Source organism: Phytophthora sojae (genome assembly GCF_000149755.1).
Source record: "Phytophthora sojae unplaced genomic scaffold PHYSOscaffold_7, whole genome shotgun sequence".
Classification (NCBI taxonomy): Eukaryota; Oomycota; class Peronosporomycetes; order Peronosporales; family Peronosporaceae; genus Phytophthora; species Phytophthora sojae.
Genome location: NW_009258121.1, coordinates 2,572,930 through 2,599,387, shown reverse-complemented (window position 1 = coordinate 2,599,387; position 26,458 = coordinate 2,572,930). Strand labels below are relative to the sequence as shown.

Sequence of the window (26,458 nt, the reverse complement as noted above, 5' to 3'; positions counted from 1 at the left end):
TGGGCAGCGCGTCCACCTCGGCCGGCATCAGCCGACGCAACGTGCCCAAGGAGCGCGCCAAGAAGAAGAAGCCCAAGGACAAGGACAAACCCAATGACAAGGACAAGGACAAACCCAGAGAGGTGGAAGTGCCGCCCGCGGCGTCGGGGGACCAGGCCGCGGCCATCTACAAGCGCATGCTGGCGGCCGTGCGCGGCGCCAACAAAGACCACGACGAGGTGGTGGCGGCCTTCAAGGCGGACTGCAAGCAGTACGGCCAGGGCGAGCTGCGCGCGCGGGTGTTCTACGAGCGCCTGGGCGTCTACTTCGGCAGCGAGCTCATGCTGGAGCACATGCTGCCGCAGCTGGCCAGGCTCATCCCGGACGACAAGAAGAGGAAGAAGTTAGTTAAAGTTCACGTTAAACACAAGCGCGCGGGTGGGTCCAATGCGGTCGTCACAGTGGGGGCTAGAGCCTCCACCCACCCACGACGACCTGTGTCCACTTCGGGGAGGGTGGAGAACCCGCCGCTGCCGGTTTCAATGAGACCGTCCGGAGACAGGAGACCGTACTCGGCGTCGGAGCTCATTCGACGAGACAGCATCGAGAGCGACACGTCCAGCAACAACAGCGGAGAGATGGTCCCAGCGGCATCGGCCTCGAGACTCGCCATGACGCGACATGCAGACACCCCCAAGTGCGCCATCTGCAGCGAGGTGTTCGATATCAAGCGGCGCAGACACCACTGCAGGAAGTGCGGCGCCAGCGTCTGCCACTCGTGCAGTCCAGCAAGGATGCTGATCTCGCCTGACCAGGTGGCCAGCGAGAGCATGAAGAAGAAGTACGACCCAGCACACCCGCAGCGCGTGTGCACGATCTGCGCGCCGATCTTGCAGTGCTTCCAGGACGGACTCAACTCGCAGTACGCGAACTGCCACAAGGAGAACCCGCACGAAGCCAAGACGCGACTGCATCTGCCGTACAGCCGATCACTGGAGAGCGCGTGTCGCTCGGCTGCCGACATCCTCGGCAACTTTTTCCGACCGGACTTTGGGGCTGACAGCGACCGCTACATCCCCGTGAATTTCCTCAAGCGAGCCCAAGGCATTGCGTTCCTGACGGTTATCAAGGCAGGGTTGCTTATCACAGCCAAGATGGGGACAGGTATTGTGATCGCCAAGCTGGACGATGGCTCGTGGTCGGCGCCGTCTGCCATTGGCACGGCAGGTATAGGCGGTGGACTCGAGGGAGGTGGCGAGCTTATCGAGTTCATGATCATCATGGGCTCCAAGAAAGCCGTCAAGGTTTTCCACCGTACTCAGGTGAACGTTGGTGGCGGGTTGAGCGTGGCTGTCGGACCCTACGGACGTGATGCAGTCGCCCAAGCTGCTGCTAGCCGAGGAGGATTCAACGCCAATTACAGCTACTCTCACAGTCGTGGCCTTTTCGCCGGTATCTCGCTCCACGGTGCTGTCATCACGGCCCGAACAGAGATGAACAGCAACTTCTACGGCCAGAAGCTTACGCCAGAGGAAATTTTGAGTGGAGCGGTCCCGCATCCGCGCGCTGCCCAGTGTTTATACGACGCCATTGACCAGGCCATGGACGGGATCGCTCAATTCGAGGCTTCTGGGGGATCCCAACGGCGCCCATCGACGGCAACTGCTCCCCAAGGACGATGCAGTTCATGCCGATGCGACCAGTTCGTCGCCAAAGCTTTCTCCAAGAAGTGCAAGACTTGCTCGCACATACACAACCCCGCCACTTAGAGCAGGGTACCGATACCTGCTGCAGGCAGGCCATGGTGCCCGACGGGGCGGAACGCACAATTTTTGACTAAATAAATATCTATGCTCTTGTTGCAGGCATCTTCCTAGTGGCGTTCCGAAGTCAAAGTTCTGGCCGAGGGCCAAGTGCTGTCCCCAAGTATAGGCTTGTCCCCGTTACGTTTTTTTTTGCTGGGGCAGCGCAGTCAGTCTCCATCGGGGTCGTCGTCAAGATAAATGGTTGCTCGCTCCGGAACTCTGCCTAGAGGCGTGTGGTCTCCCGAAGCCAACGCAGCGCGCCAAGTTCCTGTGGATAACGATGCCGTGACGAAAGCAATCGCTGCGTTGCCGCCTGCCCACGTTTTCCGTCGAGACTTGCTGGCGTATTGTACGCTGCGCAACTTGATACCTCACCCACAACTCCTTCCGTTGCATCCTGATGAAGAGGAACGTCTAGGTGCCGCGTCCAGCGAGGCTTCGTCCAGCAGCAACATCTACGATGTGAGTGAGGTGGAGCAGATCTCGATCAAGCACTGGCAGCTTGATGATGGGAACTGCCGCGGCCTGTGCTACGCCCTCCCGCTCTCAACGAAGGTTCGCTCGGTCTGGTACGCTAGTGAATCTATACACTGCCTGGTTGAGATTGATCATCTGACTTGTAGTGTTGGTATGGCGACAGTCTCTTTAATGTAGGGTTAAGCAAGGAGCAGCTAGGACTACTGTGCTCGACGATTCCGAAAACACACGTGACTGCTCTACAGTTGGAATGGAATCCTGTTAACGTTGCACCCACCGAGGAGACTAATCTTGCAGATCCTGTATCTAACTCAAGTCCTCCTCAACCTGCAGCTACTCGACCCCCCTCAGCCCCAAGAACAGCTTTTAGACCGCCATCAGCTGGAGTGACAAGTAAACAGCACCACGGCACCCCACACGCTGGCGACCAGGAGAAAGAGTTGAGTGAGGCTCAAAAGCGTGAGCTGAGTATGCAGCAAGAGCTACAAGCAGGAGGAGAGGAGGACGCGTCGGAGATATTCGCCCAGCTGCTGACCGAGGGATCTGCTCTGGTGTTCCTGTCGCTGCGAGCTAATGGTATCACCTCACGCGGAGCATTGGCGCTTGCAAAAGCCGTCCGGAACAACAAGACACTCGAAGCTCTGAACCTGTTCCAAAATTCGATTGGAGATGCTGGAGCACGTGCCTTCGCGCATGCTCTACCGTTCAATACGACGCTCAAGACGCTTTCCCTCGCTAACAACAAGATCTCCGGATGGGGGTAAGTTCATGATGAAAGGACCATCGCATTGACTCTTCTTGCCTAACTGTTTTTTCTTGCTTAGAGCGAAGTTTCTCGTGGACGGGCTGACAAAGTACGCAGCTCCGCCGGAACTCCTGTCCGAACTAGACGCCGCAGAGAGTCAAATTCAAGCTCAGGTACATGATAGTTGATCTCACATTGCTTACTTCATGAAGCTAATTTCCTCGTTTTCTGACAGATGGACCAAGCCAAGAAGGCCAAGAAGAAAATCGATCGCGCGACGGTCATCGCCCAGCTTGGATTGCCCACGCTAGAAACTATCGATGGGGTACAGTTCGCACCCGGAAATTCCACACTCGAGGAGCTTCTGCTCAGTGGCAACGTGCAGCTAGGCCCGGATGATATCGAGACGCTGAGCGAGGCGCTTGACAACTTCCAACCAAAGCTTCAGGCCCATCTGCGTTGTATCAAACTACAGCGGCTACCGAGGCTGCATGTCCCCAAAACTCATGAACCGCAGCACGTCTCCGAGTTTATCCTACTGTAAACTAGGACATCCAGCCGAATGAATACAAGGTACATGTAAATGTACGCACTCTTCTTGATGCTTGTGCTTCAACTTTGTATCTCATTCCTAGATAAAAATGATGCAAATGATCTGCTACTGTACAGTGATGGCCTCCCCATCCTGGAAATCCTCTGAGAAGGGACCATTTTTTTCATTTCATTTCAAGGTTGAGGTTAGATTGAGTTCCTTTATCCTAACTAAGATAACGACCGACGCATCCACCGTCAACACCGAGCTCATATCTCCTGATGCCCCGCCGAATAGTTGAAACAATCTACTCGACTTCCGTCGATTTGGTACCGCGGACAGCGAACGCGGTCCCGCTGCTCCTTCAGCAGCGCCTGCCCTCCGAAGCTTGAGTTCTCCACTGCATTTTCCTGGGCCGACTTGCGTTCCTTCTTCTCAATGTGTTGCAGGCCACCAGCGAGCGCCTCAGCAGCGCTTTATGCGGCGACGTGTCGTCACCTTCCCCGAGTCAGCCGTATCTGGGTCTCTGCCACTGCGATTTTCTTCGCCCCGCCGCGCCATGAGTGCACCATGAGAGGACCACCCCGTCGCAGCCAGTCCATGTAGCGCAGGCCACGTTGACTGACAGCATGCTCCCGCGCGTCACTACGAGTGCTGTGGAGGGTGTGCGCACGTTGGAGTGCCGCACACCCGACGATCTGGTGACCTGCCAGTATCGCACGCAACCTTTGTAGGCTATGACTGCAGTTTGAGCGAAAGTTTCCGGGCACCCCGCTCAGTGCACGCTTGGATACTCCAGACTAAGGCACGATGACCCACGTTCCACCCGTAGTGGCCGCCGTCGTCGCTCTGATGCTGTTTGCGGCGGCCAACGCCGATCAAGATCCAATCCCTTCTCTGACTGGCGCTCCATCACTGAAACTCCATGTTACACTCAAGCACAAGTCCTCGAGGATTCACGGTCAGTCCGAGTTCGACGTCTTCGCCAAGCCTATCGTGTCGAAGGACGGTTCCAGAGTGCTGTACGACGGATATTCGACGTTTATCGACGAGGGTGCTGCCTATACGTACTTGTTTGTGAATGGAGCGGGCTACGTAATGACCAACGACACAGCTAAGCTTACCAACTCGGAAACAGTTCGGTGCATCCCTCCGAGCGCGTTGCCATTCCACACCATCCGCCCAGCGCTGAATGAACTCGTAGCAATTCCCAGCGCATCAATAGGCGACGAATCTATCGAGTGCGGGAGTGGAAGACTGTTCAAGACGACATTCTCTGGCGCTCGCGTCGCAGTGTGCGGCTTGGGATCTTCGGGCCCCACCGCTTACAGCAGCGACTTCACCATCCAAGTGAAGTACCTCAATAACCTCTCCGCACCAGCGTTGAATCGGACGATTTTGACTTGTCCTACTGAAGCGAATTCTATCGTTATGACACCGACTGCCGCAGCGTTGCTTACTGGCAATGCTGTTCCGCCTACCAGCTCGAGGAATCTCAAGATCACAGAGCACATGGCAATGGAGGCATCGACATGCAAGTGCAAGTCGAAGCCTCGACCGTGCGTCTTCTATCACGGAATTGGCAACTACCACGAAATGGAAGAGCTGCAAGATACTCCTAAGAACACCAGCGGTAGAATGGGGAAAATGAACGACCACGCGCCGTGCTGCACCACGGTCAAGTACGCCGTCCTGAACACGATGGACTACAGCTGGACGAGCGACTCGCTGCAGCAGAAATTCTGCGATCGCGCCCTCAGATTGAGCGAAACCAGCGACGCGGAGTCGGGGATTATCGAAGACACGGTGGTCGTGACCCACTCGATGGCTGGACTCGTGATGTCGATGGCTCTTGCAACGGGCAAGTGCAGCTTCGGGGAAGGCTCGTCGTGGGTTGCTATCAGCTCTCCAATGACGGGGACCATGGCTGCCGACTACTTTCAGGACTTCTGCAACGACGAGATCAGTGACTTTGCAACGGAATTGCTGGACGCCATTGGCCAATGTCCGATGCCAGTTTCTAGACGATCGCTGATGTATGAGAACGGGAAGTACGCGACCAAGAAGTTGAGTGCGGCGTATGCTGCTGCTCAGGAAGCATACAGAGGGAATGTCAGTGCTGCGATGTGCAGTGACAGCTACGTGGGCCTCTTTTCCGTGTACCGGCCGATCATGACCGCGACCGGGAAGATTGTTCCACACAAGTCTTCAGAAAACGACGGCTTGGTGGAGTATCAGAGCTGCGCGAGGGGGATTAAGACTAAAGGTTTCGGCAATACTTACAAGGATACGTTCTATGCAGCGAAGTTGAACCATGCCGACACGGTGTTCTTGATCGGCGACGGACTGTTTGGGGATTCGAGGAAGCCGGTGAAGTGGACTCGAAGCAAAACTTGTATTGTGGAAACCGATTAAATTGCCCGAGCGGATTAGCTGATAAAGCAGCGTTCATGAGAGATTTGTCTGGTACTAAATCGGGAATCCTTATGATTTCATATGGCATTGGTAAGGGTATAAATCGGTGTAAGGTTAATAAAATGGGGGTTGCCTCATTACCCGCCAGAAATACGACGAGCGACCACTTACCGCCACGAGCTGAGTGATTCGCGTACCGGTACCTACTAACGAGAAATAGCATCGCGTGTATTAAATACGCTTCTGTGAGCTTCGATGTGTACTGCTATCTATTTATCAAGTTCTGAAGTCATGTATTTGCGCTGTCATTTCTCGTCAGCATTAGCGTTTGTCGGTTTTACTTTAAATCGGCCGCCGAATGCCGTGTGGGTGTCGGACATTCGGGCTGATTAGCATGCAAATCAGCCTTCCCGGGCTTTGTAAGCCGTGGAGCGGCTAAATCAGCTTGCCACATGGCGTTGTAGGCACAACTGACCTCTCTGTCAAATCAGAGTACAAATCTTAGTCTGTCGATCTAATTAGGAGGTCGGATTTAGCAAATCAGACCCGATTAAGCTTAATCATCTGCTTAATCAACCGATTTATATCCCAATTAGACAATCTAATCGGTTTCCACAATATATTGATTACGGCCAGAAAATAGGGAAGCAAGTGCAAGAATAAGAAGAAAACATCATGCCAATATCCAGAATGAAAGTGTATATAATAATACATGCAACGCCTACGAGCTGAACCGCGTGTGCTATGTACTGCTTATCCCATGAAAACAACGAGTGCGAAATAAAAAATCGGATTTTTTATGAAGCAAACATATTCGTGAAGTAATATATTATGTTTTGTTCCTACACTTACAGATACTGTAGCGAAGCAGTATTATACAGTGCGTGCTATCCCTTCCACGAGCAATCGAAAATATGCGGAGTTCCAGCCACAGTAGTCGACAGTAATCATCGATCGATTGAACACTCAGGAGTGTACGGTCACGAGTGTCAAACTGCGATTCATGGCAAGTTGACGATAAGCGTTGTCGGCCAGCGCCTTAAAGTGTGGTGATCTGAAAAGTGGTACAGTATGTCACCGAAACCGAAACTGAGAATGCGTTGGCTGATTGAAAACAGGAGAGGCAAAGCGCAGTGATCACCACATGCCGCTCAAGACCAAGTGCCAAAACCATAACAATAGTGGCTTGTTCAACAAGTGCGTAAACGCCATACATCGGGACTAAAGAAGCGCCCAGATGTAAAGTCCACCTCGTATGGTCGTCAAAGCACATCCTCAAGACGACGCTGCACAAACCAACACCACAATCTCACTTTTGCTTTTCCAGCCCGACGAAAGGAAGGAAGCTCCTCGGTCCAGACATGAAGGGCGTATTTGTTGTCGGGGCTCTTGCTTTGGTTTCGCTGCTGGGCGTCACGGCCGACCAAAACCAAGCTTCAACTTCGCTACCTTCTGTCAGAATCCGCACTTCGGCCAAGCGCAAGTCTACGGCCACCCACGGACAGTCCGAGTTCGACACGTTCGCCCTCCCAGTGCTGTCGAGCGACAAGTCCACCGTGCTGTACGATGGCTACACCACGTTCGTCGAGAATGGCGTGGAGTTTACCTACTCGCTCATCAACGGCGCGTGGTATTTGGAGACGAAAGGCTCCGGTGCTACCGGAGAGCAGTCGGCCCGGTGTCTGTCGTCAGGCCCCGTACCAGTCAACGCTCTCATGCAGTCGGTGAACGACGCGACTCCGATCTCGAGTGCGTCAATTGGTGACGACAACATCAAGTGTACCGACGGCAAGCAGCTCCAGACTTCGTTCGATGGCACAGACTACGCTCTTTGTGTGTCGGGGACGTCCGGTTTTACCGCTTACAGCAGCGACTTGAAGGTTGAAGTGGAGTATTTGAACACCCCCGTGAAGGTGCCCTCGCCGACTTTGAGTGACACGGCGAAGTCTTGCCCTAAAGTGGAGAAGCCGGTCCCCGTGGCATCGACAGCTCCCAAGACAAGAAGTTTGGAGCAAGCGTCGCACATGGCGATGGCTGCGTCGACGTGTGGATGCAAGTCGAAGCCCCGGCCGTGTATTTTATTCCACGGCTTGGGCAACAAACGTGAGGAACCGCTGCTGCAGGACACGCCCAAGCTGGTGTCGGGGAAGCTCGGCAGCATTAGCGGTCACGCTCCTTGCTGCTCGTCCATCAAGTACGCCGTGCTGAATACTGACGCCTTTGGCTGGACGAACGATGCGCTGCAGCAGAAGTACTGCTCGCACTCGCTTTCTATGAGTAAAACCAGCAACGTGAGCTCCAAGACGATCGACGACACGATCATTGTGACGCATTCAATGGCTGGACTGGTCATGGCTGGCGCGCTTTCAACGGGAAAATGCAAGTTCGGAGCTGGGACCTCGTGGGTGGCGCTGAGTCCTCCGATGAAGGGCAGTATGGCTTCGGACTACCTTCAGAACTTTTGCACCGGAAAGTTTACTGGGATCGCGAGTAAATTACTGGAACTTCTTGGAGAATGCCCGACGTCCAAGTCTCGTCTTACGACCTTCTACCAGAACGACAAGCTGAGTCCACCGGCGTTGAACGCGGCGTACGCTGCGGCCCAGAAAGCATACGCCGGCAACGTCAGTGCCGCAATGTGCAGTGACGACTACGCCGGACTGTACTCCGAGTACCAGGCTGTGAGTATTCTAGCAGGAAAGCTGATCCCGCACAAGTCGTCCAAGAATGACGGACTCGTCGAGTTCCAGAGCTGCCAGGTCGGCCTCGATGCAGCCAAGTTTGGCTCCACCTACACGAGCAAGTTCTACAAGCCCACACTGAACCATGCAGACACGGCGTTCCTGAATGGCGATGGACACTTCGGAGACGCCCGGAAGCCCGTCAAATGGTTTGAATGTCTGCTGTAAACTGGCTGAAGTGGCGACAGCACATCGGGAAGCCCCTGGAGTGAATGATACAAGCAGGAAACTTACCAATAGACGAAATTTGTGTCCATACTTTTATTTCCCATTTCCAATACATACATCTCCTGCATTTGTGATAAGGTCATGCTCTTTTGGTAGGGGGTTGTGATACGAATCTATCACAGTTGCCGTGAATGACCTGTTGATCCGTGACACTTTGACTCGGCTTGAGTATGGTGCGATATAAATGAGGTAGATTTACGGCAACTCGAAAATGGCGATAAACCAAAAGACCACGCACGACGAGAACGATGATGCAGACGGCGTGAGCTCCGTGAACGGGGCCTTTGTGGCGGCCATCAAGACATCGTCGGCGAGGCGAGGGCGGCGACGTGCACCAAGAGCGGCGCCGCACCAACGGTGCGGGTAGTGGCTGCAGCTGCCTGCCAATTCCTCTGCACTGCTCATATCGGACGACCCCATCACGCTGTCGGTCGGTTCGGCCGTGCCCGCGGACTGCGATCTATGCGAGGGCAACCCCGTGCAGATCGACCAGGCCGCGCTAACCGGTGAGTCCTTCCCGGTGACCATGGCCACGGCAACAACGCCAAGATGGGCCCCACGGTCGTACGCGGCAAGGTGAAGGCTGTGGTATCGGCCAACGCCGGCCCGACCTTCTTCTGCGAGACGTTGGTAAGAACCTTGAGGAAGAAGGCGGCGGGCGGTGCGGACTCATACGAAGCTGTGGAGGAGGTAAGTAACGAGCACGGTGTGGCGATTTTTTATGGGGTAGCGCTAATGTTTCTGCGGTTTTATTTTATGTGTGTGAGCGGCACTCAGGGTACTATATCGACAGTACGACGGACTCGTGGGGTCTCGGCGTTGTCTTTCGGATCATGTTAGTGTTGGGGAATCCTTTCAAGAGATGCTAAGCGATGGTGCACTCAAGCGAGCTCGGTCTCGTTGTGGTCCGCGTTGAAGGCTGAGTTGATGGCACTGCGTGCGTATGTTAGCCTGTGTCTTTTCGCAACGATGCAACCGAACACTTCGTAATGAATTCGAAGAGAGCAGAAGAGTTGTTGGCATTGTTACAGTTGTCTTTGTCGTCTCAAAGAGTGCTAGAGCAAATGTCCTAATCAAAATATCATGTTATCCAACCAATCACAGAGCGTGACCAATCGTGATATGAATCATACGAGCTGAGCAGCTCGAGTCGAGCTGCTGGTGGGCCGACCTCTTAAGTGCGGTAACGTACTTTTGACGACGTCCCCACGCTTCTCCAAGCTAGCAAGCAACCCACTGCTGTTCCCGCATCACATATCGGGGATGTCTGGCGCGTAGCTCGTAGTGTATAGAGGTGTTGAGGCCACAATTGTGTGTGCGGTGGGGGTGATCTTGAACAGGAGGGGCCCTTGCTGCAGTAGTACATGGCGCGGTGGGGGCGATCTTGAACAGTGGAGGGGCGCTATTGCGCGATGGCGAACAAACCGGAGTCGCAAACTGGGTTGCGAATTCACATGGATCTATATGCATATATTGTGTTGCAGAGCTGCCTCTTTCATGGATGCAATGATCGCTGTAGCGTAGTCAGCAGTTTTGAGTACTGCTTTCTTCACTCTCTCCTCCTCGGCCTGGAATATTTGAAGCCTATCTGGCGATGTTTTCAATTTGTCAAGTGTTAACGGGGAAGTGAGTATGATATCATTTCTGTGCTTAACCCTGGATAGCGCGACATACGCAAGTGCACATGAAGGGACCGAGTGAGAATGAAAAACAACTTTATCGCAAGTAAGCCCTTGAACTTTATGCACCGTCATTGCAAATGCCAAACGGATCGGTAGTCCTCTTCGAACAACTTTTACATCGCTTGTTTTCTTACTCCAGCTTATTTCTTTCGGAAGTACAGGAATAATATTTGGAACATCGGATAGAAATGACGGGCCTAGATTTGAATCCGTTATCTGCACTAAAAGAATTGGTAGGTCGCTCCCTTCTGTAAAAATGAGATCGTACAGGATACCATTGGTCCCATTGCACAGTCCTGCAGGCTGGCATATATTGAATGTAAGAGCTATGGGCGCTCCGACGGCAAGCTTAACGTAAGGTGGAACAACTCGGTCTCGACTAGAATCAGTCTGCACAGCGTCCTCCAAAAGCTGTCGCACAGCAATATCTGAAATATCGCGCTGTGCAAGTAGTCTTTTTTCTGAACAAAATGCTGGGAAAATATGTGGACAATGTTTTCCGTGTGTAAGGAGACACAATCGGCATTTGCTGAATCAACATCTACATTTAAGTGAGCAATATGTCTAGCCTTTTTTACCCATTGAGGATAGTCCTGAGGCGGCATCAAGCGAGTGTTGAAAAGATCAATATCTTTCTGTGTAGGCGTCTTCGAGCGCAAGCGTCGAAGCGCATCGTACCATTCTGGGTCCAGTCGACCGCGATTCTGGCTAGTTAGATTACAAATGTACGGAATGTTTTCCCACAGTTGACGACCCTTTCTTTCAACGTCGTTAGCTATTTTCTCAAGTGGTGTAGAAAGTGAAAAGGGGATGACGGGATCTAATTGACCAGCATCTCCGGTAAAAATGATGTCACGACCACCAAAAGGTAAGGTCTGACATCGTGGCCATATTTCTCGCATCCTCTGGTCTATCCAGTAAAGCATACCACAGCTTATCACGCTAAATTCATCTATTACGACCAAGTGAACATTTTTATAGCGTTCCTGGAGAGACTTTAGCTTCGCTGGGCCAGTTTTCTCCATTGTTAATGACGTGTATGGGATAGAAAAAGACTTTTTAGAGAAAGAGCTGAAGCCTAATGCGGAGCAAATTGTTTGACCCTTTATGTTAAATGCAGCTGTTCCTTGATGTGCTAGCAAAAGAACACGATTTGATGAGCGTCGAGTTGCTTGATGCTCTCCAAAAACGTTATGGAGGTCTTTCACAATGTGTTTGACCAGCCAGCTTTTGCCAGAACCCCCTTCTCCATTTATAACCATTTGAAGCGGTTCGCAATCTATATTTTCCAAACCAGCTCGTTGCCGTTTTCGAGATTGATTCATACAAAGCGCGAAAGGTATCCATTGCGATTCAGACATGCTAACATCAGCAAGGCAAATTGGATATTTGTAGCGACTACCGGTAGATTGATTGTGTTGAAGTTGTCGAAGATGGCGGGCTTCGTTTTTTTCCAACATCCACGGCTGAATAGATTCTTTTACAAACGAATATGCTTTTTGAATCTCGTCGTTCGAATAAACTCTTACTGATTGCCATTCTTTAGCGAAAGTAGACGGTATGGCGGCCTCTTCAGTACGCATGATGTCGAGATCTAGCCGATCGTAGTGCTGGACACCACTTTCTACGAAAACATATTCAGGGGGCGGGAGCTTAGATGTAGTTGATGTGCTAGTGTATTCCCGCAGCATATCAAGTTTTGACTGTCTTGCTACTTTTGCATTACTTTCTGTAGCCAACTCTGACTCCAGTCCTACTTCCGCGTATCGAGAGATGCACTCAATGTCTGTCTTAGGTAAGTCATTTAGCGAACGCCAGGGGACATGGAGCAGAACCTCGGAAAAGCAAAAGTTGGGGTCAGCCACGTCAGCGCGAAAGTTAGGGGATGGGCGCAATACCTGCGGTTTTGCTCGTCTTTTAATATATCCGCACTGGTCAAGTCGAGCCCAGACGTCTAGATTCGAGGAGTGTTCACTAATACTCTTGATGGGTTCGAACTCCTCCAGAAAGGTAGCATATGTCATACTCTCAAACAAGGTTGAGTGTGGTCGTGCAATATAAGCCGCTTCCTCTTGCTCGATACGAATCGAGCTATCCGATGCGTGAACATCGTCGTTGGTATTCTCTTCGTCACACAGACCCGCTAAGAGGGTTGAGTCAACTCGGTAGTAACGAAGGTTATGACGCAATACTTTTACTTTAGCAACTTTCCTTGATTTTCCGTACATGCAGAGTTCTCTGAGAAGAGTATACATGGCTTCTTGTGCACTAACTTCTCGTACAGACAACGTAGCGTTTGCTACCTTTTTTAGATTGGCATAATTGGGTAGGTTAGGGTCACAACGTTTAACCGCATCCGTTATCACCTTTCTAAACCGGATCGTATCTGGCTCAGCTTTACTGACATATGCTGCCGTATACTCAGCAGCCCCATACGCGTTTCCAATCAGTTGAATATCCATGTTTGCCCTCCAGCACTAAGAAGAACAGGTGAATAATTATTAACCGTAGATGATTTCCTCTAGATGAACAGTAATAGATGGTGTTCCGTCAGAGGCTTCTTTTACTTCGATTTCGGTGTGATCCTTTTGCTCTTTGGGAAACCCAAATCTACAACTTTTGCCCTTCTTTCGGCATGATTCGATAGAGCAATGGTGTTGCTGTACACGATGAACTAGATGGGCTAAATCGCAATCCCATTCAGCAGAATTACACGGAGGAGGCCTCAGCGTGAGGATATCAAGTTGACTCTCTCGACCAGTCTCACATACACAGCAGGAGCATTGCTTAAGGTCTACTGCGGCTTTTGTTAAAACAGATATGCGAGTGTCAATAAAACGAATAAGTTCCGCTCTCCCTAGCTCGCTTCTGGATAACGATAAGACATCAGGACCATCTTTAATCCAGATAAGGGCGTGTATGTGGGGCGACCCCCGTTTCTGAAATTCTACTCTCCAAAAAAAATCTTCGATTTCACCAAGTGGTTTACTTTCACCGCAAAGAATATGCTCAAAGAATGCTTTAAATCTACGACTGAAGTATCTGGCTGCAATATCTGGGCATTGATTCAAATATTGCTGCCTCGTTTTGGAGTTCAAGTGACGGGCTGTCTCCAACGTTAGTGACGGATCACATGCAACAAAAAAGTCAGGCCAAATCGAGTCTGCTGCGCTTAATGTCAAGAAGAATGTTGGCCAACGACTTGGAATGACCCTATTGCCAAGCATCGCCATTAAATCATCTCGAACATTCGCCCAATACAGCCCGCTGCCGCGAACACTACGAAAGTAAGGTTTTAAAGTGTCTAGGATCTTCATACCTTTACTACAATAGTCGGTTGATTTTTTTGCGGTCGTTTCGTCGTTAGTAGCAGCTGAACTATCGCCTTCTTCGAAGAGATCGCGAGGATTAACGCGGCGAATTAATCCGTCTATCTGTCTACGTTGAATCAAGTTCAAACAAAAAAATTTAAACGTGGGGTGAATCGCAAAACGGCGGTCGTACCATTTCATGAGGTGACAGCAGTTGTCAGCCAGTTTGTACTCATGAATCCGATGTTCTTTTTTCTTCACAGGATTAAGTCCTCCCATTGCATCAGGAAACAACGTAGGGAAGCAGTTCTGAAACAGTAATTTCGTCGTATACTCATTGATTAGTTCATTGCACGGCGCTAAATCAGCAACTGGATAAACTGAACGACCTGTAGCTTCGTTAACAGCCTCAGCAAGCCTTTCCATTTCGGTTCTAGCATCATCGCTACAAACTTGTAGTTCAATAGTATCTTCTACATGGAAATTGGTGCCACTCGGAATTTCGGACGAATCAACGTTTCTCGCACCGGGAAGATCAGGCTCAGCAAGTGGATAATTGGATGATTTTTCAAAATTTTGTGTGTATCCTCTAGATGTCGTTCTTTCAGCGTTGATTGCTTGTCCCAAGGCAAGACCGGTGTCGGTTGAATTAAGCGGGACTGTATTTGGGCGGTCTTCATGAGCGGCCAACTCGTGTGCTTCTTCATCTGTAATGTCCAGCGTGGGGACTTCACTCGACACGTCTTGCAACTGATGCAAATTCGTCTCTGAAATTCTCACGTGTTTGTAAAGATAGTTGTTTGCAATCAACCACTCCAAAGCTCGTCGAATATAATGAGGTCGTACACGAAAATACTTATCTCCGTGGTTGATCCGTGAGCGAAGGTAAATAATACCACTTGCCGTCAAAGGTCTGAGCAACCCCCGCGCAATCTTACCAGGATCGTTCCAGTAGTTTACTGCATTTCCTTGAGTGAAATCCTGGCCATACCCGTTAAACAATATGCACGTCGTAAACGCAATCCCAAGCCCAATCAGTCGTGCCTCTGTGCGATTTAGATCCGATAGCTCGTCTGGCACTTCTCCGATCCGAAAGCCTGAAGCTCGACAAAATAATGGCATACCGCGTTTCCGCAATGCATCCTTACAGCGGGCGCAAAGCCAAATCCTAGATTCACCACCAGACAAGCCCACAATTCCCGCTTCAATGACTTCGCATGATCCAGCCGGGTTGCAGAGAGGCTTAAAAAAGGCTCCATTCGGGTTAAACGGTTTTACCACCATGCGTTCAGAGTTTGTAAGCTCACCACAGCTGCCGCATATCCGAAGAAAGGGTTCATCGATTGACTGATAAAAATCTAAAAGTCGAGAAACATTCAATATGAGTCCACTACCCAGGATTAACATCGAAAGAAAAATAACATACCTTTAATATTTCCATCCACCGAGAAACGAGTATCATTGCATCCGGAGCTCGTTTTTCGTCTTTTTTTCCGCGCTCGTGGACATTGCTGTCCTGCGACGTTACGGCTTCGAGTCGCATCATTCCGTTCCCGCCGTAGCCTAGTGTCACGGTCTTCAATATCGTCCGGGCTTTCATGGCGCTGTGTGAAGATGGTGGCAATACGAGTATGCTCCAACGTACTACGATATCGAGCCGCAATACGCTTGAGTGTGCATTTTGCTTTCTTTCGCACTCGTGCGCTGACTGGGCGCACCATCTCCTCGTTGACAAATCAAGTAATGGCATCAGCGTACCGAACACGGAAGGAAGGCTACTGAGAAACGATCCACATTCGTAGTAAAAAAACCGGGTCCAAATATCTGGAACCCCGTGTTTATTGTTGCTGGAGATACTTCGAGATGGCCCTAAATTGCGACGTACCCTCTGCAGTTGGATGCCTTGCAATAGCATCGCTTGCGCTGTTATTTAGATTGAATAAAAACAGGCAAACCTTGTTATGAATAGTAGCAAGTTATGATAGGATCATGTACAGTACTTACGCGCCCCATGAACGTTTCAGCCCTGTAGTCAAACGAAATTTCGTTGTCTTTCGCAATTGCCTCCAAAGCATAGAGGCCGCAATACTCTTCACCGTCTACCTCCCAACGCTCAATAACAGCGTTGGCAGAGCAGCTGTGGTTGGCAAAACGAATTATGCTGCCTTTTCTAGTTGCGTCGATTACATCCTGGTTATTCAGCAGCATGCCGTATATGTGGCAATTGGAACGAGCCCGCTTTGCAACAATCGAGTTAGTCTATCAAGTAAAAAATGCAAGGTAACGATTATCCTGACTGAATTTTGTTATCGTACAAACCTGAAGTCGATGCTTGTACTGCTGCTTTGTGATCACCTCGCCTGTGTACTCACCAATGCATTGCTTGGGCCCGATAGCGTCACCTGCCATGAGAGAAATACCCTTGCTCTCCAGGTGCGCGATATACCGTAGCGGAAAAGCTTGACGTTGCAACTGCTGGTTACTGCATTCGTGTCCGCTACCGCAATGACCATGCAAACACTCGATCTGCATCTGAACATGAATCAGCTTGTGAGGTCATCTCAAATGCGAAACGATAAAACAAAATGTGATAGTTTTCGCACTGTGATGCACATGTCGACGCAATATCCAGACCGGCCCAGCAACAGCAAAGTGGAATGTCTTCCTGTTATACAAGCAGTGCTAAAAATTAAAGAACAAGGCAGACAATGGAGCACGGAGCCATACCTCTCCGACGTGCTTGCGGTCCCGGCAAATGTAGCTGTTTACCGAAATGTCCTGATACTCCGCGAATGCCTGGACAACTGTTCGTCGATTGCACACCTGCACCGAAGACGTATCAGTAATAATGCAACAACAAGACCAATAAACTGTCATACCAAGTCATCCCGCCCCTGAGCGCTGCAGTAGGCTTCATTGAAGAACCTATCTAGCGTCGTTTGAACTGTCTTCATTGCACCCCTACGACGGAAGGTCATCGGGGAAAATACAATAATGGGCAGGTCGGCACCAATACCTGAAGTTGTATCCGGACAACCTCTAGCACGGTCGTGTGCTCGTGTATTAAAACGAAAATTCATCGCACTGTTTTCGATGTTTTAACATGAAGGCAATGAAAAGAAGGCAAATGAATTAATGTTAAGCGCGTAATGTTAATACGAACTACTGCTTTTGTCGTCACGACTCAGCTGTCGCACTCAACACAAATGCTTCCTCCACTTGAAGCTACATGTCCAGGTCCTCGCTGCTCTTCTCTTCGTCTTCGTTCCCCGCAGCGTTCTCAGCCCTCTTACTCGGCGTGAAATCCGTCACCTGCTTCACCAGCGAATCGTCCCCGTGGCATGTCAGCTGAAGACTGCCTTGGGTCCAGCCGTAGTAATCCTCCACAGAATGGATCTTCCGGAAATGGTAAATGCAGCCACGCCGGACACGCAGAATCGGCCCAGGCGGCTTTGGCTTGGGGTCCCAAAGCGTAATACGGACCACCCGCTGCTTTACCAAAGCAGGATCGGCTTGGTCCATCCTCACCTCCACCGCCTTGACATGAGACGCGAGATTTGAGTTGACGCAGTACGCTTGCGTCCCCTTGCCGTTGGTCGTCTTCGCTGCCTTCAACACGCAAAAGCGTCCGCTGACACTTGAACTCTTGTCGATGACCCCTGATTTCAGAGCCGCCTGGAAGCTTTTGACGTTGTCGAAGTAGTTCGCGGTCTCCTCAGCGACCTGGTTGTCCAAGTTGGCATCAAAATCAGCTAGGAATTCCTCCGGCGTCTCCATTTGTTAGTTTTGCCTTTCTGCGCTTTAGCCGGTGAAAATGAAAATGACCAACTTTACTATTTTCGTTCTACTGTAGTGCGCGAAGCGCGGGGATCTGCTTCGTGTACGTTTTTATGAAATCCGAATAAATTTATACACTGTGTATGTATAGCACTTCCTTCTTCAAGATCGCCCCCATGCTGCAAACAAACCACTTGAGGGCGCCCACGCGCGGCTCCATGCACATATGTAATCTACAATGTTATGATACATGCACCGACTAAAACTCCTGTCTCACCACCACGGCGCAAACAAATCACTGGAGTGCGCCAACCGTGGGCCCCAGCACTAAGATCCCGCCTTTATTAAGATGATCAACCACCGCGACGGCGCAAACTACCCACTGGAGTGCGCGTACACGCAACCCATACGTGTGGTGTCCACGCAACGCTAGCGCGCCACAGCGATTAATAGGCGCTTTGTTGAGATATCTACAGAGATACTGCAAGGATTAACGCTCGCACTGCCGCCAGCAACATGTTTCCTATTGTTTCTAGAGCTTATTTTACAAATAAATGCCTGTATTGTACGATAAAATTGATCTTTACCGCTTAGTAAGTGTTTATTTGTCCACAGAACGACACATACAGCTCTTTCAAGCTGCTAGCGGGCTGCTTGAATACCTAGATCTATTAAGATCTTGCCCTACGGATGAAACACTTCACAACCCAGCAAAACATAGCGTGTCCAACCTAGTTCATGATCAGGTGGTCAGCCTTACCGGGGTCTGTTTGCATAGCTCGCTACCACAATGTTGAGAGGGGCTCCGCGCGATGCCAAGGTGAAGGCAAAAGGATTATCAGGACATACCGCCGTAATACCGCGAGACGAAGGGGCGCCGTGCACTTATGTACCATTACTTTAAGGCCCTCCGATGACGATGCTCTTACTGAAAGTCTGTGAGGAGTCTCTTGGCCCCTCGTCCGAGGGGCCCAAAAGCTCACTATACCTAAGTAAAATTCGGGGAGGTCGAGGGCGCCGCCCCGTGCTATACATTGCAACCCTAAACCTACTTATTTCATCCAATCAATCACCAGACACTACGGTAAGGAGAGGTATACCGGTATCAAGTCATTATAATGGGGACTTCGTCCCAATCACAAACGTCGTCATTATATACATCAGTTGTATCGATACAAATCAAAATCTATTTTTTCATCCTTACCCACGAACCGGTGACGACCACCGTGTTCTTGATGATTCCCAACTCAACATCACTGGAGTCACTTAGCTTCGCAGAACTTTTGCTGCATCGACTCGTCCACCCACTCGGTGTCTGTAGTGTTCAAAACGGCGTACTTGACCTCGGTGCAGCACGGCGCGTGGTCGTTCATGTTGCCCATTCTTTTGTTGGTACTTGCCGGTGTGTCCTGTAGTTTTTCCATCTCGTTTGCCATGGAAAAACACACACGGACGAGGTGTCTTCTTGCACTTGCATGAAGATGCTTCCATCGCCATGTGCTCTGCTGTCTTGAGCCTTCTCGAAGCACTCGTCGGAATAGTACGGCCAGTCAGCAAGGCTTGTGTAGCCGGCGTCACTGAGCTGGGCTGTGCCACCGTGTCGCATGATACACCAGCACTCAACTCGTTCAGCGCTGGCAGAATGTCATTGAATGGCAAAACGCTCGATGAAATGCACTGCACGTTTTGCTTCTCTCCGTCACTTGTCGATAAATACCCAGCGCCTTTGACGTAGAAATACGTGACTGGGTTGTCTCCTTCATTGAACTCAGCGTAGCCATCGTAAAGCACGCTGGCACCGTCGGCTGACACGGCGGGCTTGGCGAAGATGTCGAACTCGGATTGTCCGTGAATCTTCATGCTCTTGGGCTTGAAGGTGACATGGAGCTTTAACGCTGGGGCGTCACCAAGAAAGGTTTCTAGTCGAGGGCCGTTTGATGGCAGGACTGCAGGACGAAGCGCGTTACCGACGACTATTGTATGAGCCACCGCTGCAATGAGAACGACACCAAATAATCCTGTTGAAGACCGCATTCTGAGTAGGGAAACCGACCGGCGGAGAGGAGCTAGACGAAGTGGAAATGACTTGTTGCTGTCCTTCGGCTTTCATTTGTTGTGGTTGAGCTCCATTCCAGGTTGGGGTCATGTAAAGGTCCCGTAACCCTTTATCCACCTGGAAGTACCTAACGCGCCCTGAACATCGTGGGAACGTCGCCCTTGATTTGTTGAACAACGGCCGAGATCCAAATGCCACGGCCGTTGTTTCATGTCTAACTTACACACGCGAGTTCTTCATCTTGAAGCGAGGTAGTTATTACTATTGTTGGTCCGCTTTTCGTGCTCACACAAACACTAACTGTAAAAGCATCCCTATAGGTTGCACTAGCGTTTGGTTACGTTGCTGTGAGAAGAAAACCTCCGTACTACCTAATTGTTGGCGACTGCAATTGATAAAAAAAATGCTTCGCCCCCAATCTATGTGATTTTCAGTGGAGCAGCCAGTGCTTTTGCCTCAACTACTACCTAATCCTGCAAAAAACCTGAATTCCTCTGCAGCTACCGAAACGCTACAGCAGACACTTAAACCACTTTACAGGCTTCTGCGAGTCCTTGAAGTAACCATCGCCAGTCAAAAACACCGTGTCGGCGTGATTGAGCTCCGGCCTGTACACCTTTTCAACTTCAAAACTGCAAATTGTAAGTTCAAAACAGCAAAATTGTAAGTTCAAAACTGCACGAGCAGAGACCAGGCACTTTTATACACAGCTCATTGGTTGGCACGCAGCATAGCTAGCCAATAGGCAAATTGTACTCTATAATCGTATACGATGATAGATATCATTCAGTTTGTAATATACATTTATAGAGTATTGTTGTTTTGATCTTACCTTTTGCTGTTTTGAACTTACAATTTGCAGTTTTGAAGTTGAAAAGGTGTAGAATGTGTCCTTGTAATGCTTGCCAAACTTCGATTCGTCGAGGCCCATCACACAACTCTGGAACTCACCAAGCCCGTCGTTTTTCTCTGGAGACTTGTGTGGGACTCTCTTGGCACTGATAAGCATGAACGCTTGATACACGGAGAAAATGCCATGAGGGTTGTCACTGCACATGGCAGCGCTAACGTTCCCGCGGTAGACCTCTTGGGCAAGCTCATAGGCTGCGTTCAGCTTCTTCGAAGCGTATTTGCCTTTGTAGTACATGAGTGACTGATGCGAGGCTGGCATGGGGCATTTCCCAATGATTTCCATCATACCCGCCACGAAGTCACTCTTTCCGCCCGTGCAAAAGTCTTGGAGGTGGTCGGCTGCCAAACTGCCCTGAATGGGCGAGCTCAGTGCCACCCAAGACGCGCCTTCGCCGAAGCTGCATTTGCCCGTTGCAAGCGCCATGGACATGACCACGCCAGCCATCGAGTGCGTCACTACAACCGTGTCTGTAATCATGCCGAGATCCGCATCACTGGTGTCGCTCAACATGAGGGCCCGATCGCAAAATTTCTGTTGAAGCGAGTCGTCGGTCCAGCCGAGTCGATGGTGTTCAAAATGGCGTACTTGACCTCGGTGCAGCAAGGAGCGTGGTCGTTCATGTTGCCCATTCTGCCGTTGGCCTTCTTGGGCTTCTACATCAAGCCTGGCAAGAACAAGAAAGGCGTACGCGGCAGCGATTTCTTCGTAGGCGAGCACGAGTTGATGAAGTATCTGGATCGGCTGGACCTCGGTAAGCTCGGATATTTTAACTGGTGACTTACGGAATCTTACAAGCCGTATATGCTGCTAGCCGAGCTCCAGCGACAAAAGAAGAAGGACACCCAAGAGTACTCGGACACGATCACAGCGCAGAACCACCCCGCAAGCAGCGCAATGACACCAGAGGGTACGTATGACGCAACTTGCATTAGACACATTACACTGCTGACGCTATCGTGTATCTTACAGAGCCACCCGAGCCTGCAGCGCAGGCCCCTCCCACGACACGAGGAAGCAGCGAATCCGACAACCCGTCACTGACTGGTAAGTTAGGACTACATTTGCGGTATCTAACTGTAAACTAACAATCGTTCTCATCGTGCAGCTTCTCCAGAACCCCCTGGCCCCAGTCGTGAGCTCATTGCAACGTCGCTCCACGTCATGAGCGACGGAACCAGCTCACAGGATGGCGACAACATCCTGTCTCCAGCTTCGCTACCCCAACGCAACCTCACCGACGACTTTGCCACTGCTGCAAATGAAGACAGCAGTGAGGAAGGCCCTGATCCAACCGCGAGTGAGGGGGAAGCATCGATGGGGTCGACGGCTCTCGCTGGAACGCATGTACTTGATGAAGAAACGAAGATCGACGAAGTCGCATGTACTCCTCAAGCAATCGGTATGTGTACCCTGTACATACACGTTAACGATACATGTTATGAAATTAACGTGTATAATTATGTTGTAGTAGACACCTTTGCAGAGGATCCAAACATCGTCCGCCCTGACGATACGGGCGACTACGTAGCACTTGATTCTGATGGCGAGTTCGAAGGAAGCTCGGTCTACGATGACGACGACGATATTGACTGGGTAGAACCTGATCCCGGCTCCGACGACGAGACAAATACTCCGACCGACGTCATTTTTGACCCCGCCCTTGTCGATGCAGCTGGTGGGATGGCTGCAGTTGCCCGCGGTGCCGTGCCCGCCACCGTACTGGACGAGATGCGGGTGAATGGCTGGACTGTACCCCAACTCAAAACACCGTTTCCCTACATGGACGAACCGTATGAAACCCGGCCCGATGGCTGGATTGGCGAAGACTACCCTGGTATCTACGATGGTGATCATGGTCCTTCTGCTGGCGCTCTCAACGCTGCTTCGACACCGCTTGGAGCGTTTCTACGGTTCGTGACGCCCCAACTTCTGAAGAAAATTGCTGGAACCAGCAATGACTACTTTGAAGAAAATCTGGACGCGCGCGTGCAAGCACAACATGCCAAGCAGCAAGCCCGACAGCAGAAGAAGCCGGGCTTTCAGCCTCAAACACCTGAACAAATCAAGACAAACTTGCAAAAAACTCCTGAAATTTTGGGCAGAGACTTGTGCATCTTTATTGGACTTCTTATTGCGCGGACAATTGCTCCTAACGGGGAGAAATTCGCCAATCATTGGAAGACGACGGACGAGGGGGCCATCCCACGCGGCTGCTTTGGCCAGTACATGACGCGGGATCAATTCGACCACGTTTCGCGCAATCTTCACTTCAGCAACTCTGACGCTCAAGCTGCCACTGACCGTGCGTGGAGCTTCGACCGGTGATTGACGCGCTCCAAGACACGTTCCAGCGCAACTTCATCCCCCCAAACATCATGGCTTTTGACGAGGCGGTGCTTCCCTCGACTTCACCATTCAACAAGATGCGGACATTCATGAAGGATAAACCCCACCGCTGGGGGACCAAGCTCTTCATGCTGTGCTGCTCCGAGTCCGCGTATTATATTCGGTGAGTAAGGTGAGAGAGCGTGCCTCTGGCACGCTCTCTCATTTTTTTTGGTTGTAAAGTTTTCTTATCGTGTGCCATACATGCTAACCAAACGTATCTATCGTGTATACTACAGTTTCGAGGTGTACTGCGGAAAGCGGCAAAACCACGACGGCACCACTCCTGTCGATACCAAGTCCGGACCTGCGGCAGTGGTGCGAAACCTACGGCAAGTGTTTGGGCCTGACGGTCCATCCGAGTTCCGGCTTATCGTCACCGACCGGTTCTATACATCGGTCGTACTATCAATGCAGCTATTGGCAATGAATTTCTACACAGTGGGGACGGTCATGACGAACAAGAAGGGCCTATGTAGTGCGATTCTACCTAAGAAGAAGAAAATCGGGCGTAAGGAGACAAACAAGCGCCCGACATGGATCGCACGAGACACGTTTCACATCGCAGAGATGCAACAAGTTCCTCGGATCAAGTTTACACGCTGGTGGGATAACCAAGGTGTCTTTGTGCTCGCCGCGGGTGGAAGCGCTGAGCTAGACAGAATTGTGCGTCGTGATCCAGCACCGGAGAACACGCTGAAGTGATGTGTCCAAGATTCGTCAAGGACTACCAGACTTTCATGGGCGGAGTTGATGTCCACGATCAGCTCCGCCTCCAGCGGTAAGTTTTCTTATCGTGTACATACATGCTTTAGGTTGACAACTAACGTGTATTGTACTACAGGTACTCGCTGCAGCTCGCTAGACGCTACAAAAAATACTACAAGTCGTTGTTTCTCAGCCTGATCGACTTGGCAATCAACGCTTTCATTATCTACAATGCACGTCGCACCGTCGATGGCAAGAGCAAGGTATCGCACGTCGCTTTCCTCAAGCAGCTACATCTGGAGCTCCGTCAGCTCCAACCCAGCGACTGGGATCAACTGCTGCGCCACCAAGGCCTCCATCCCCGCCCTTTTACCCTTGGGGCGCAAAATCCTAGACCCCCCTTTTTTCCTTCCCCGGAGGCGGAGGTATTAATAGAGCACCTCGCTCCGCTCGGTAGTTGACAGGACCTGCCTGCGACAGCATTGGTATTGGTGTTAATCGTTCTCGTTTAAGTATGATACAAAGTTCCTATCCGAGGCTTCGCGGAGCCTTACGGGTAGTATGTTTTTGGATTTATCAGGCCAGCGATACCAATCGCTAATGATAACAATTGATTTACAGGAGGCTCTAAAATATTTGTTTAAAAATAATGTTTTATTAAAATAAATTATTTTCAATTATTACAGTAACTTTATAATTTAATAAATTAATATAGTTACTGTAATACTAGAAAATGCCAAAAATGGATTTTTGATGGTATGTGCGACAACAAACCCACATACACTCCACGACAGCTGTAACTTCGTCAATTTTTATCGTTTTAAGGTGCGGTTTGGACTAGAGTTGCAGAACACGCTGATAAAGATCTGCACGCTGCTAACACGCGCGCTTTTGCGCTTCTTCAGGTAGCTCACATACAAATCACTGGTTCTGCCCAAGTGACAAAACTTATGGACAGCTAATCCCCATACAAAATCCTATATTAACCAAAACCCCTTACAAATGATACGACTTGGACTTTGTATGGGGCGACAAGGAACCCATGATTTCTCCACTCTACCTTAGTACTGAGCCATACATCATCGACCAACAGTTTAGAATGGAGAAATCAATCGTATATCCAAGAGATAGCAGCATACAGAGCTACAAATGGAGCTCTACCAAAACCCACACAATCTCGATATTTGCTACGGTCATAAACGTGGCGTATTTCTCGTAGCAAATCCGTCGTAATTTATGGAGACGTCAAATTGGTCTCCACAAATTGCGCCGAGCGCAAATGAAACGTACCATTATTTTGGTACAATTCCCAATCACCGCTCATGCTGTGCGTTCACACCCGCGCTCTCAAGCTCTGCGTCAGTGCGCCCAAGCCGTGGACAGCAGAGCCAGCGGAAGCGGCTGAGTGTTTACTACCACCCAAGTTAATTGTACGTGCACCTTACGCATTGTTGGTACTGCTGTCTAATGAGCTGACTGGCCGCACCGCGGCACAGTCACTAGCCAGCATGTATTAATACAAAAAGTGAGCGTAGCCATGTATTTAGCACTCAGATGTGATGGTTTTGGTCGGTATCATCGGTTGTAGCAAACACGACGCAAACGGGACATTTGGCAAATAAATTGCAATTTGTGACAGCGTTTGTGTTAGTTTTGGAAGAGTTCCAATGGGCACTAACTAGGATGCAACTGAACGTGCCTCGCAAATAATCAGATAATAGAGGATGTAAGCAAATTGGTATTTTACGAGTTGGGGACAAAGACACTCGACCACCGCTGTCTATGTTCCCGAACTAGTAAGAGGGGAGTCGTGTTAGTACGGAATCTCCCGAGAAACTCGTAAGGCTTTTTCACGAGACTACAAACGTTCTGATTGGCTCGTTACTCTCATCCTGCATCTCCCCCTCGAGCACCATGGCCGCCATGGCGCTTACAGATACATGTAGCGCCGCGACTCGAATCGAGTCGCGGTGGTTCGAGTCACTCGAACCACCTCATCCAGTCTCAAGTGCCCCCCCCCCCTAATCAGTGTGACGTCCTTGCCTCTCCCAGCGAGGCACACGAGGATTCGGCTGCGCGTCTTAAGTCATAACGGCGCGTCGAAGTAGAGTAGGCAGCCATTGACCACAAAGAGCAGCATAAAGTAGGATATGTTGCTTAGAGTAGTGATGTCCGAGTTCCTGATCGTACTATTGGTTTGGATATGGCAACCTAAGAAGATGCAAAGTGCCTCGATACTGTAGCGTTTGATTCTATCGCGGGTGATGACGTCGAGAAATGTAGTGCTGCACTGAGCACGCGAATCTCATCCTCGGTGAAGCGGAAGTACCTCTTGCAGTACGCATCGCTGTGCTCGTTGAGCCTTGAACGCCTGGGATGATCAGTCACTCGGGGCGCTCAGAGCGCGAAGCAGCATGGCATCGGATGCAGGGATCTCGTATCAGCAGGGCGGCCTCTATCGCTGGGAGTCAGTTGGATTTCGTAAATGGGCGGATACCAGTGAGGCGAGGCGGGTGAACGCCTGACCGCCCAGGTGTATAGCTTTAGCGCGTCCCGGGTGTAGACTCCCGAATGGGGTGCACCCAGAACAAACCCTAGCCGGAGATAGTACACCTAGATGTACACTCCAACCGGGGTGGCGTGTGTCCTTGTGAACAATCCCTGTGGGTTCGTTTGTCTTCGTAACCAGGGGTTTTCAACCGTG

The 26,458-nt window shown here is 50.6% G+C and overlaps 11 protein-coding genes across 11 annotated transcripts; 6 read left to right on the top strand and 5 right to left on the bottom strand.

The window, feature by feature from the left end:
* Positions 1-176: 176 nt before the first annotated feature.
* Positions 177-1,748, top strand: PHYSODRAFT_517261 (hypothetical protein; the record flags this gene model as incomplete). The annotated part of the gene is made up of 1 exon (XM_009534305.1): positions 177-1,748. One exon carries the CDS (start codon positions 177-179, stop codon positions 1,746-1,748), a length of 1,572 nt encoding a protein of 523 aa, XP_009532600.1.
* A 234-nt stretch (positions 1,749-1,982) lies between these two features.
* On the top strand, positions 1,983-3,550 carry PHYSODRAFT_515523 (hypothetical protein; the record flags this gene model as incomplete). The annotated part of the gene is made up of 5 exons (XM_009534304.1): positions 1,983-2,353; positions 2,425-2,521; positions 2,744-3,021; positions 3,086-3,179; positions 3,242-3,550. 5 exons carry the CDS (start codon positions 1,983-1,985, stop codon positions 3,548-3,550), a joined length of 1,149 nt encoding a protein of 382 aa, XP_009532599.1.
* Positions 3,551-5,082: 1,532 nt separating this feature from the next.
* Positions 5,083-9,356, top strand: PHYSODRAFT_355194 (hypothetical protein). The gene has a single exon (XM_009534303.1). It carries the CDS (start codon positions 7,315-7,317, stop codon positions 8,860-8,862), a length of 1,548 nt encoding a protein of 515 aa, XP_009532598.1. The 5' UTR covers positions 5,083-7,314; the 3' UTR covers positions 8,863-9,356.
* Positions 9,357-13,612: 4,256 nt separating this feature from the next.
* Positions 13,613-14,341, bottom strand: PHYSODRAFT_517759 (hypothetical protein; the record flags this gene model as incomplete). Its single annotated transcript, XM_009534302.1, has 2 exons — positions 13,613-13,915; positions 14,018-14,341. Coding segments are annotated over 2 exons (627 nt in total), but the record flags the coding sequence as incomplete, so codon positions are not given.
* A 1,443-nt stretch (positions 14,342-15,784) lies between these two features.
* On the bottom strand, positions 15,785-16,450 carry PHYSODRAFT_517664 (hypothetical protein; the record flags this gene model as incomplete). Its single annotated transcript, XM_009534301.1, has 3 exons — positions 15,785-15,832; positions 15,911-16,153; positions 16,235-16,450. Coding segments are annotated over 3 exons (507 nt in total), but the record flags the coding sequence as incomplete, so codon positions are not given.
* A 690-nt stretch (positions 16,451-17,140) lies between these two features.
* On the bottom strand, positions 17,141-17,692 carry PHYSODRAFT_515710 (hypothetical protein; the record flags this gene model as incomplete). The annotated part of the gene is made up of 1 exon (XM_009534300.1): positions 17,141-17,692. One exon carries the CDS (start codon positions 17,690-17,692, stop codon positions 17,141-17,143), a length of 552 nt encoding a protein of 183 aa, XP_009532595.1.
* A 2,567-nt stretch (positions 17,693-20,259) lies between these two features.
* On the bottom strand, positions 20,260-21,216 carry PHYSODRAFT_517530 (hypothetical protein; the record flags this gene model as incomplete). Its single annotated transcript, XM_009534299.1, has 2 exons — positions 20,260-20,364; positions 20,602-21,216. Coding segments are annotated over 2 exons (720 nt in total), but the record flags the coding sequence as incomplete, so codon positions are not given.
* A 63-nt stretch (positions 21,217-21,279) lies between these two features.
* PHYSODRAFT_517290 (hypothetical protein) lies at positions 21,280-21,438 on the top strand (the record flags this gene model as incomplete). The annotated part of the gene is made up of 1 exon (XM_009534298.1): positions 21,280-21,438. One exon carries the CDS (start codon positions 21,280-21,282, stop codon positions 21,436-21,438), a length of 159 nt encoding a protein of 52 aa, XP_009532593.1.
* A 1,110-nt stretch (positions 21,439-22,548) lies between these two features.
* PHYSODRAFT_412269 (hypothetical protein) lies at positions 22,549-22,941 on the top strand (the record flags this gene model as incomplete). The annotated part of the gene is made up of 1 exon (XM_009534297.1): positions 22,549-22,941. A coding segment is annotated over one exon (393 nt), but the record flags the coding sequence as incomplete, so codon positions are not given.
* PHYSODRAFT_515822 (hypothetical protein) lies at positions 22,931-23,140 on the bottom strand (the record flags this gene model as incomplete). Its single annotated transcript, XM_009534296.1, has 1 exon — positions 22,931-23,140. A coding segment is annotated over one exon (210 nt), but the record flags the coding sequence as incomplete, so codon positions are not given.
* Positions 23,141-23,912: 772 nt separating this feature from the next.
* Positions 23,913-24,107, top strand: PHYSODRAFT_402509 (hypothetical protein; the record flags this gene model as incomplete). The annotated part of the gene is made up of 1 exon (XM_009534295.1): positions 23,913-24,107. A coding segment is annotated over one exon (195 nt), but the record flags the coding sequence as incomplete, so codon positions are not given.
* Positions 24,108-26,458: the final 2,351 nt, after the last annotated feature.

Excerpts from the sequence above, each read along its gene's own strand:
- PHYSODRAFT_355194 (XM_009534303.1), top strand. The coding sequence starts at position 7,315 with ATGAAGGGCGTATTTGTTGTCGGGGCTCTTGCTTTGGTTTCGCTGCTG.